The following is an 11,181-nucleotide window of genomic DNA, read 5'->3' as shown; positions in this document are numbered from 1 at the left end:
TGGCAGCAGCCCCCCAGGACCCCCAGTAGCCCCCAGGACCCCAGCAGCCCCCAGACCCCCAAGTACCCCCCAGGACCCCAGTAGCACCCCAGTCCCCTGGTAGCCCCTCACCACAGCAGTAGCCCCCCGCCCCCCGGTAGCCCCCTCACCGTGGCAGTAGCCCCCAGGACCCCCATTAGCCCCCGGTTGCCCCCCAGGAGCCTCAGTAGCCCCCCAGGACCCCCCAGTAGCCCCCTCACCGCGGCAGTAGCCCCTCAGTAGCCCCCGGTAACCCCTCACCATGGCAGTAGCCCCCCAGCCCCCCGGTAACCCCCTCACGCGGGCAGTAGCCCCCCAGCCCCCCGGTAGCCCCCAGGATCCCAGTAGCCCCCCAGCCCCCAGTAGCCCCCCAGGATCCCCAGTAGCCCCCAAGTCCCCCGGTTAGCCCCCTCAACGCGGGCAGTAGCCCCCAGCCCCCGGTTATAGCCCCCTCACCGTGGCAGTAGCCCCCCAGTAGCCCCCGGTAGCCCCCTCACCGTGGCAGTAGCCCCCCAGTAGCCCCCGGTAGCCCCCTCACCGCGGCAGTAGCCCGCCAGGGCCAGCAGCAGCCCCACGGCCTGGTTGTTCTTGCTGCCCTCGGAGCAGGGCACGAGCAGCAGCAGCGCCTCGGTGCTGGCAGCGCGGGGGGCACGCAGCACCCCGAAAACATTGGTGCCCCGCACCAGCTGGGGGGGACAGAGACAGCACCCCTAAAGCACCTGGGACCCCCAAACCTGCCCTGGACCCCCAAATCCACCCAGAGACCCCTAAACACCATCCCCGCAGCACCCCAAAAACATTGGTGCCCCGCACCAGCTGGGGGAGAGAGGAGCACCCCTAAAACAAAGCACCTGGGACCCCCTAAAGCGCCTGGGACCCCCTAAAGCACCTGGGACCCCCTAAAGCACCTGGGACCCCCCTAAAGCACCTGGTACCCCCAAACCTGCCCAGAGAGCAACCCCCTAAAGCACCTGGGACCCCCTAAAGCACCTGGGACCACCCTAAATCACCTGGGACACCCTAAATCACCTGGCACCCCCAGATGGACCCAGAGAGCACCCCTAAAGCACCTGGGACCCCCAAATCCACCCTGGGACCCCTAAACACCATCCCCGCCGCACCCCAAACACGTTGGTGCGCCCCGCACCAGCTGGGGGGAGAGAGAGAGCACCCCTAAAGCACCTGGGACCCCCAAACCTGCCCAGAGAGCACCCCTAGAGCACCTGGGACCCCCAAACCTGCCCTGGACCCCCAAATCCACCCAGAGACCCCCAAATCCACCCTGGGACCCCTAAACACCATCCCCGCAGCACCCCAAAAACATTGGTGCCCCGCACCAGCTGGGGGGGACAGAGACAGCACCCCTAGAGCACCTGGGACCCCCTAAAGCACCTGGGACCCCCTAAAGCACCTGGGACCCCCAAACCTGCCCGGACCCCCAAATCCACCCAGAGACCCCCAAATACCATCCCCGCAGCACCCCGAAAACATTGGTGCCCCGCACCAGCTGGGGAGAGAGAGCACCCCTAAAACAAAGCACCTGGGAACCCCTAAAGCACCTGGGACCCCCTAAAGCACCTGGGACCCCCTAAAGCACCTGGGACCCGAAAACCTGGACCCAGAGAGCACCCCTAAATCAGCTGGGACCCCAAATGTACCCAGAGAGCACCCCTAAATCATCTGGGACTCCCTAATGTATCCACAGAGACACCCTAAAGCACCTGGGACCCCCTAAAGCATCTGGGACCCCAAATGGACCCAGAGAGCACCCCTAAATCATCTGGGACCCCCAAATCCACCCAGAGAGCACCCCTAAATCACCCTGGGACCCCCCAAGCCTGCCCAGAGACCCCAACATCCCCGCAGCACCCCGAACACGTTGGTGCCTCAAACCAGCTGGGGAGGGGATGGAGGGTCAGCACCCCAAACCTGCCCTGGGACCCCCAAACCCACCCAGGGAACCCCAAACCCACCCAAGGAACCCCAGTTCCCCCCAGTTCCCCCCATTCTCCCAGTCCTCGCAGTCCCTCCCCAGTCCCCCCATTCCCAGTGTTCCCAGTCCCTCCCAATGCTCCCATTCCCACCCAGTCCCTCCCGGTCCCCCCCTGTGCTCCCAGTCCCCATTCCCAGTCCCTCCCAGTTCCCCCTACCAGTTCCACCCAGTTCCCCCTTGCAGTCCCCCCCAGGCCCATCCCAGTTCTCCAGTCCCCGTTCCCAGTCCCTCCCAGTGCTCCCAGTTTCCCAGTCGCCCCTCCCAGTTCCCCCAGTCCCTCCCAGTACCCCCAGTGCTCCCAGTCCCCGTTCCCAGTCCCTCCCAGTACCCCCAGTGCTCCCAGTCCCCATTCCCAGTCCCTCCCAGTTCCCCCAGTCCCTCCCAGTCCCGCAGTGCTCCCAGTCCCCGTTCCAGTCCCTCCCAGTACCCCAGTGCTCCAGTCCCCATTCCCAGTCCCTCCCAGTCCCCTCCCAGTTCCACCCAGTTCCCCCTTGCAGTCCCCCCAGGCCTCCCAGTTCTCCCAGTCCCCGTTCCCAGTCCTCCCAGTGCTCCCAGTTTCCCAGTCGCCCCTCCCAGTTCCCCAGTCCCTCACAGTACCCCAGTGCTCCCAGTCCCCGTTCCCAGTCCCTCCCAGTACCCCCAGTCCCCGTTCCCAGTCCCCGTTCCCAGTCCTCCCAGTTCCCCCAGTCCCTCCCAGTCCCCGCAGTGCTCCCAGTCCCCGTTCCAGTCCCTCCCAGTACCCCCTGTGCTCCCAGTCCCCATTCCCAGTCCCTCCCAGTTCCCCCAGTGCTCCAGTCCCTCCCAGTGCTCCCAGTCCCCGTTCCCAGTCCCTCCCAGTTCCCCCAGTGCTCCCAGTCCCTCCCAGTTCCCTCAGTGCTCCCAGTCCCTTGCAGTCCCTCCCAGTCCCTCCAGTGCTCCAGTCCCCGTTCCAAGTCCCTCCCAGTGCTCCAGTTCCCAGTCGCCCTCCCAGTTCCCCCAGTCCCTCCCAGTACCCCCAGTGCTCCCAGTCCCCGTTCCCAGTCCCTCCCAGTACCCCCAGTGCTCCCAGTCCCATTCCCAGTCCCTCCCAGTTCCCCAGTGCTCCCAGTCCCGTTCCCAGTCCCTCCAGTGCTCCCAGTCCCCGTTCCCAGTCCCTCCCAGTGCTCCCAGTTCCCGTCGCCCTCCCAGTTCCCCAGTCCCTCCCAGTACCCCCAGTGCTCCCAGTCCCCATTCCAGTCCCTCCCAGTTCCCCCAGTGCTCCAGTCCCCGTTCCCAGTCCTCCAGTCCCAGTCCCCGTCCCAGTCCCTCCAGTTCCCAGTCCCATTCCCAGTCCCTCCCAGTACCCCCAGTGCTCCCAGTCCCTTGCAGTCCCTCCCAGTCCCTCCAGTGCTCCCAGTCCCCGTTCCCAGTCCCTCCCAGTTCCCCCAGTCCCCGTTCCCAGTCCTCCCAGTACCCCCAGTGCTCCCAGTCCCATTCCCAGTCCCTCCCAGTTCCCCCAGTGCTCCCAGTCCCCGTTCCCAGTCCCTCCAGGTGCTCCCAGTCCCCCGTTCCCCCCAGTCCCTCCCAGTTCCCCCAGTGCCCTCCAGTCCCTTGCCAGTCCCTCCCCAGTCACCTCCAGTGCTCCCAGTCCCCCGTTCCCAGTCCCTCCCAGTTCCCCCAGTGCTCCCAGTCCCCTTCCCAGTCCCCGCAGTGCTCCCAGTCCCCGTTCCCAGTCCCTCCCAGTACCCCCAGTGCTCCCAGTCTCCACCCATTCCAGTCCCATCCGTCCCTCCCAGTTCCCCCAGTGCTCCCAGTCCCCGTTCCCAGTCCCTCCAGTGCTCCCAGTCCCCGTTCCCAGTCCCTCCCAGTTCCTCCAGTCCCCATTCCCAGTCCCTCCCAGTACCCCCAGTGCTCCCAGTCCCTTGCAGTCCCTCCCAGTCCCTCCCAGTGCTCCCAGTCCCCGTTCCCAGTCCCTCCCAGCTCCCCCAGTCCCCGTTCCCAGTCCTCCCAGTACCCCCAGTGCTCCCAGTCCCCGTTCCCAGTCCCTCCCAGTACCCCCAGTGCTCCCAGTCCCCCCAGTGCTCCCAGTCCCCGTTCCCAGTCCTCCCAGTGCTCCAGTCCCCGTTCCCAGTCCCTCCCAGTTCCCCCAGTGCTCCCAGTCCCTCCCAGTTCCCTCAGTGCTCCCAGTCCCTTGCAGTCCCTCCCAGTCCCTCCCAGTGCTCCCAGTCCCCGTTCCCAGTCCCTCCCAGCTCCCCCAGTCCCCGTTCCCAGTCCTCCCAGTACCCCCAGTGCTCCCAGTCCCCGTTCCCAGTCCCTCCCAGTACCCCCAGTGCTCCCAGTCCCCCCAGTGCTCCCAGTCCCTGTTCCCAGTGCTCCCAGTCCCTCCCAGTGCTCCCAGTTCCCCCAGTACGTAGCGTTCGTGGGCCTCGTCAGGGAAGGGCAGCGTGCGGCTGAAGGGCTGGCGGTGAACCTCGAGCCCCAGCTGGAACATGGTCTGCTCCAGCCACTGCACTGGCATGGCCCTAAAACACCCCAAAACACCCCAAAACACCCCAAAACACCCCTGAGCCCCAGCTGGAACAGGCTCTGCTCCAGCCACTGCACAGGCATGGCCCTAAAACACCAAACACCCAAAACCACCCCAAAACACCCCAAAACACCCCTGAGCCCCAGCTGGAACATGGTCTGCTCCAGCCACTGCACTGGCATGGCCCTAAAACACCCCAAAACACCCCAAAACACCCCAAAACACCCCAAAACACCCCTGAGCCCCAGCTGGAACAGGCTCTGCTCCAGCCACTGCACTGGCATGGCCCTAAAACACCCCAAAACACCCCAAAACACCCCAAAACATCCCTGAGCCCCAGCTGGAACATGGCTCTGCTCCAGCCACTGGACAGGCATGGCCCTAAAACACCCCAAAATACCCCAAAACACCCCAAAACACCCCAAAACACCCCAAAACACCCCAAAACATCCCTGAGCCCCCCATGGAACAGGCTCTGCTCCAGCCACTGCACAGGCATGGCCCTAAATCATATAGGGGATTGGACACCCCAAAGCACCCCATACCCCAAAATACCCCAAAACATCCCTGAGCCCCCCAGGCTCTGCTCCAGCCACTGCACAGGCATGGCCCTAAAGAAATATGGGGTTGGGGCACCCCAAAAAATCCCTGAACCCTCCCTGAGCCCCCCAGGCATTCCCCTAAATAAATATGGGATTGGGAACCCCAAGGCACCCCTGAGCTCCCAAGGCATTCCCCTAAATATTTATGGGATTGGGATTGGGGCACCCCAAAACACCCCTGAACCCCACAGGTATTCCCCTAAACATTTATTGTGGATTGGGACTGTGGGTAGGGTTGGTGGGCACCCCAAAGCACCCCCCAATCCCTTCTCCCTTCTCTCCAACCAGGAGTGGGGATGGGAACTCCCCCAAACCCCAAAGGGGTCACCCCACTCTCCACTTGTCCCCCAAAATTTCAAAGATGTGTCCCCCCTCCCCAGACCCCCCAACCCCAACCCACCCTCAAACCCAACCCCAAAACCCCCAGTCCTGACCCCAAATCCCCCCATTTTCACCCCATTCTCTTCTTGTGCCCCCCGAACTCCCAGCTGTGTCCCCCTCCCCAAACCCCACAAACCCAAAACCCCCCTAACCCAACCCCAACCCCCCAAACCCGGGGGTCTCACTTTCCACTTGTGTCCCCCAAAGTCCCTGGCTGTGTCCCCCCTCCCCAAATCCCCCAAACCCAATCCCAAACCCCACAAACCCCAAACCCCCCAATCCTGACCCCAAACCCGGGGGTCTCACCCCACTTTCCTCCTGTGACCCCCAAAGTCCCAGGTGTGTCCCCCCTCTCCAAATCCCCCAAACCCAACCCCAAACCCCACAACCCCAAACTCCCCAAACCGAACCCCAAACCCCCCAATCCAGGGGTCTCACCCCACTCTCCTCTTGTGCCCCCCGAGTTCCCAGGTGTGTCCCCCTCCCCAAACCCCCCAAATCCAGGGGTCTCACCCCACTCTCCTCTTGTGCCCCCCGAGTTCCCAGGTGTGTCCCCCTCCCCAAACCCCCCAAATCCAGGGGTCTCACCCCACTCTCCTCCTGTGTCCCCTGAACTCCCAGGCCTGTCCCCCTCCCCAGACCCAAACCCGGGGGTCTCACCCCACTCTCCTCTTGTGCCCCCCCAAGTCCTGGCTGTGTCCCCCCCGTCAAATCCCCCCAAACTCCCCAGAGCCGGGGGGTCTCACCCCGCTTTCCTCCTGTGCCCCCCGAGTTTCCCAGGTGTGTCCCCCTCCCCAAATCCCCCAACCCCAACCCCTAAACCCCCCCCCCCAAACCCCCCAAACCCGGGGGTCTCACCCCGCTTTCCTCCTGGGCCCCCCGAGTTCCCAGGTGTATCCCCTCCCCCAACCCCCCACCCCCCTGTTCTCACCCCACTCTCCTCTTGTGCCCCTCCAAGTCCCGGGCCCGTCCCCCTCCCCAAACCCCTCAAACCCAAACCCCAAACCCAGGGGTCCTCACCCCGCTTTCCTCTTGTGCCCCCTGAACTCCCAGGTGTGTCCCCCTCCCCAAATCCCTCACCCCCAAACCCTAACCTCCCCCCCCAAAATCCCCCAAACCCGGGGTCTCACCCCCCACCCTTTCCTCTTGTGCCCCCCGAAGTCCCGGGCCTGTCCCCCTCCCCAAATCCCCCAAACCCCCCAAACCCGGGGGTCTCACCCCGCTTTCCTCTTGTGTCCCCCGAAGTCCCAGGTGTATCCCCCTCCCCAAAACCCCCAGACCCCAAACCCGGGGGTCTCACCCCGCTTTCCACCTGTGCCCCCCGAGTTACCAGGTGTATCCCCCTCCCCAAACCCCCAGACCCCAGGGCTCACCCCGCGTTCCTCTGGTCCCCAAGTCCCAGGTACCCCCTCCCCAGACCGTGGGTCCACCCCATTTCCTCTGTGCCCCCCGAATCCCGGGCCGTCCCCCCACAAGTCCCCCAAACCCCCAAACCGGGGTCCACCCCGCTTTCCCTTGTGTCCCCCAGTCCCCAGTGTATCCCCCTCCCCAAATCCCCCAACCCCAAAAGCCCCCGTTCTCACCCCCCCGCTTTCCCCTGGGCCCCCGATCCCAGGTGTGTCCCCCTCCCCAAATCCCCCAACCCAACCCCTAAACCCCCCCCCCAAGCCCCCCCCCAATCCGGGGGTCTCACCCCCCTTTCCTCCTGGCCCCCCAGTTCCCGGTGTAGCCCCCCCTCCCCCAAACCCCCCCTGGTTCTCACCCCACTCTCCTCTTGTGTCCCCTCGAAGTCCCGGGCCGTCCCCCTCCCCCAAACCCCTCAAAACCCAACCCCAAACCGGGGTCTCACCCTCCGCTTTCCTCTGGCCCCCGATCCCAGGTGTGTCCCCCTCCCCAAATCCCTCAACCAAACCCTACCGCCCTCCCCCAATCCTCCCCCAACCCGGGGGTCTCACCCCATTTCCTCTTGTGCCCCCCGAAGTCCCGGGCCTGTCCCCCCTCCCCAATCCCCCAAACTCCCCCAACCCGGGGGTCTCACCCCGCTTTCCTCTTGTGTCCCCCAAGTTCCCAGGTGTGTCCCCCTCCCCAAAACCCCCAGACCCCAAACCCGGGGGTCTCACCCCGCTTTCCTCTTGTGTCCCCCAAGTTCCCAGGTGTGTCCCCCCCCCCAAACCCGGGGGTCTCACCCCGCTTTCCTCTCGTGCCCCCCGAGTTCCCAGGTGTGTCCCCCTCCCCAGAGCCGGGGGTCTCACCCCGCTTTCCTCTTGTGCCCCCCGAAGTCCCGGGCCAGCCCCAGCGCGCGGGCCCCGAGGTCGGAGCCCTCCCCCACCATGGTGGAGCCCATGGCGTTCTCGGACAGGTACGTGCGGGGGGCCAGGGCAGGTAACAGCAGGAACCAGGTGAGCCCCGCCAGGTAACTCAGGACACTGCAGAGGGAACCCCAAAAACATCAGGGACACCCCAAAAATAACCCCAAATCCATCAATGACACCCCAATCCATCAGTGACACCCCACAGCCAGCACAGGTGTGTGCAGGTAACAGCAGGAACCAGGTGAGCCCCGACAGGTAACTCAGGACACTGCAGAGGGAACCCCAAAAACATCAGGGACACCCCAAAATGGGCATTGGCACCCCAAAAATAACCTCAAACCATCAGTGACACCCCACAGCCAGCACAGGTGTGTGCAGGTAACAGCAGGAACCAGGTGAGCCCTGACAGGTAACTCAGGACACTGGGGGGACCCCAAAATGGGCACGGGCACCCCAAAATGGGCACAGGCACCTCAAAATCACCCCCAGGACACTCCCAGCCCCCCCCACTCACCAGGGGGATTTTAGGGTGCTCCCCCCCACTCACCAGAGGGGTTTTGGGGTCCCCTCCAGGTTCTGGGGTGCCCCCAGACTCACCAGAGGGGGGTGTTGAGGCCCCCTCAGCCCCCCCAGGTTTTGGGGTCCCCCCAGTTTTGGGGTCCCCCCCGGTTTTGGGGACTCACCAGAGGGGGTGTTGAGGCCCCTCCAGCCCCCCCAGGTTTTGGGGTCCCCCCAGGTTTCGGGGTGCCCCCCACTCACCAGAGGGGGGTGTTGAGGCCCCCCCCCGCCCCCCCATGTTTGGGGTGCTCCCCACTCACCAGAGGGGGGTGTTGAGCCCCCACCAGGTCCCCCCCAGTTTTGGGGTCCCCCCAGGTTTCGGGGTGCCCCCCACTCACCAGAGGGGGGTGTTGAGGCGCTCCCCAGCCCCCCCCAGGTTTCGGGGTCCCCCCGGGGTGCCCCCCACTCACCAGAGGGGGGTGTTGAGGCTCTCCCCAGCCCCCCCAGCCCCCCCAGGTTTCGGGGTCCCCCCCAGGTGCCCCCCACTCACCAGAGGGGGGTGTTGAGGCGCAGCAGCAGCCGGGCCAGCGCCCGCCGGCACTGCGGGTCCGACAGCAGCCCCATGGACACCGGGGGGGCTACGGGGGGAGATGGGGTCAGGGGGCACCGGGACCCCACTGAGACCCCACACTGAGACCACTGAGAGCCCCAAACCCCACAGAGACCCCAAATATCCCAGAGAGCCCCAAACCCCCACTGAGAGCCCAAAACCCCCCCAAAAAACTCCAGAGATCCCCAAAACCCCACTGAGAGCCCCAAGGACCCCACTGAGACCCAAAACCCCCACTGAGAGCCCCAAAAACCAACAGATAGCCCCAAAAACCCCACAGAGATGAGACCCCAAAACCCCACTGAAGCCCAAAAACCAACAGATAGCCCCAAACACCCCACAGAGACCCCCAAACACCCCACTGAGACCCCCAAACACCCCACAGCACCCAGAGACCCCAGAGACCCCCCCAAACACCACAGACCCCACAGAGACCCCAGACCCCAGAGCCCAGAAAGACCCCACAGATACCCCAGAGCCCAGTGAGACTCCAGAGAGCCCCCCCCAAACCCCACAGACCCCACTGAGACCCCACAAGAGACCCCAAAGTGCCCAGAGAGACCCCAAAACCCCCACAGAAACCCCAGAGCCCCCCCAGACCCCCCTTTCCCCTCAGGCCCCCCCAAACCCCCCTCAGGCCTCGGCCCCTGCCCTGCCCCCCGCCCCCACACCGCGTTCCCCCGCATCCCACCGCCCCCACACGGGCCAGCTCCCTGCCCCGCACCCCCTGTGCCCTCCGGGACCCCTAAAATTCCCCAAATCCCCCCAAAAAGCCCCAAAAATCCCCAAATCCCCCAAAACCTGCGGGGCACGGCGGGGCCAGGCCGCTCAATCGCTGCCGGAGCGCGCGGCCAGGGCGGGGAGCGGAGCGCCGAGAGAGCGATCGCGCGGCTCCGCCCCGCCAGGGGGCGCCGTGCGGAGGGGCGGGGCCAACGGTATATGGGCGTGGCCAATGGGTATGTGGGCGTGGCCATGGGGATGTGGGCGTGGCCATGGGGATGTGGGCGTGGCCATGGGGATGACGGGGATTTGGGGGTACAAAAGGGGGCAAAACGGGGGGGTTTGGGGGCAAAAAAGGGAGAAAAGAATGGGGGAAAATCTGGGGGGTTTGGGGGCACAAAAGGGGGCAACCCCCGGGGACAAAAAAGGGAGGAACCCGGGGGGTTTGGGGGCAAAAAAGGGGCAAAAATGGGGGATTTGCGGCAAAAAAGGGCAGAAACCCAGGGGATTTGGGGGCACAAAAGGGGGCAAAAACGGGGTGGGGGGAAAGTGGGGGGTTTGGGGCCACCAAAGGGGGCAAAAAAGGGGGGGTTGGGGCAAAAAAGGGGTTCTGGGTAAAGGGAGGCAATGAGGGGGCTTGGGGGCCCAAAGAGGGGGCAAAGATGGGCAAAGGCAGTGACAGGGACAGCTTGGGGACACGGGGGACAATGGGGGCAGCAGGAGACACACGGGGGAGCAGCGGTGGGGAGGGGGCGACACAGCCAGGGCACACGGGTGACACACAGAGGGACACAGAGCTGCAGTGACACACCTCGGTTTATTGCCATGGGGCCACCCCAAACCCGCGGGGTCACAGCCCAGTGTCCCCAATGTCCCCAGGGGCAGCTGGGCACTGCAGGGTCACAGGTCACAGCCCAGTGTCCCCAGTGTCCCCAGGGGCAGCTGCACTGCAGGGTCACTGCAGGGTCACAGCCCAGTGTCCCCAAGATTGGTCACTGCAGGGTCACAGCCCCAGTGTCCCCAATGTCCCCAAGGGCAGCTGGGCACTGCAGGGTCACAGCCCAGTGTCCCCAGGGGCAGAAGGGCACTGTAGGGTCCAGTTCCAGCGTCCCCAGTGTCCCCAGGATTGGTCACTCCAGTGTCCTCAAGATTGGTCACTACAGGGTCACTCCAGTGTCCCCAGGGGCAGCTGGTCACTCCAGTGTCCCCAGGACTGGTCACTGCAGGGTCCATCTCCCGTGTCCCCAGTGTCCCCAGTGTCCCCAGTGTCCCCAGGACTGACGTGATGCTGCAGCTCCCAGGGGTCAGTTGGTCACCACAGGGTCCCCTGGGTCACTTGGCCATGGCAGTGTCCCCACGGTGTCCCTGTGGTCACTGTGCCATGGCAGTCCCTGCTCCACGGCCATGTCCCCACGGTGGTCACTACGGTCAGTCACTGCTCCACGGTGGTCACTGTGGTCACTGTGCCATGGTGGTGTCCTGGTGTCCCCACAGCGGTCACTGGGCCATGGCAGTGTCCTGATGTCCCCACAGTGGTCACTGGGCCATGGTGGTGTCCCTGC

The 11,181-nt window shown here is 65.1% G+C and overlaps 1 protein-coding gene and 1 long non-coding RNA gene across 2 annotated transcripts; both read right to left on the bottom strand.

Annotated features, from left to right (window-relative positions):
- Positions 1–515: 515 nt before the first annotated feature.
- On the bottom strand, positions 516–9,748 carry GPAA1 (glycosylphosphatidylinositol anchor attachment 1; the record flags this gene model as incomplete). Its single annotated transcript, XM_050987782.1, has 5 exons — positions 9,701–9,748; positions 8,840–8,927; positions 7,732–7,905; positions 4,380–4,491; positions 516–704 (listed from the first exon to the last, which is right to left on the bottom strand). Coding segments are annotated over exons 2-5 (549 nt in total), but the record flags the coding sequence as incomplete, so codon positions are not given.
- LOC127061202 (uncharacterized) lies at positions 1,181–2,040 on the bottom strand. Its single transcript, XR_007780654.1, has 3 exons — positions 1,740–2,040; positions 1,578–1,615; positions 1,181–1,241 (listed from the first exon to the last, which is right to left on the bottom strand). It is a non-coding gene; the product is annotated as an uncharacterized LOC127061202 (long non-coding RNA).
- Positions 9,749–11,181: the final 1,433 nt, after the last annotated feature.

Source organism: Serinus canaria, unplaced genomic scaffold, assembly GCF_022539315.1.
Source record: "Serinus canaria isolate serCan28SL12 unplaced genomic scaffold, serCan2020 HiC_scaffold_226, whole genome shotgun sequence".
NCBI classification, from domain to species: domain Eukaryota; kingdom Metazoa; phylum Chordata; class Aves; order Passeriformes; family Fringillidae; genus Serinus; species Serinus canaria.
This window is presented reverse-complemented; position numbering and strand designations above follow the sequence as displayed.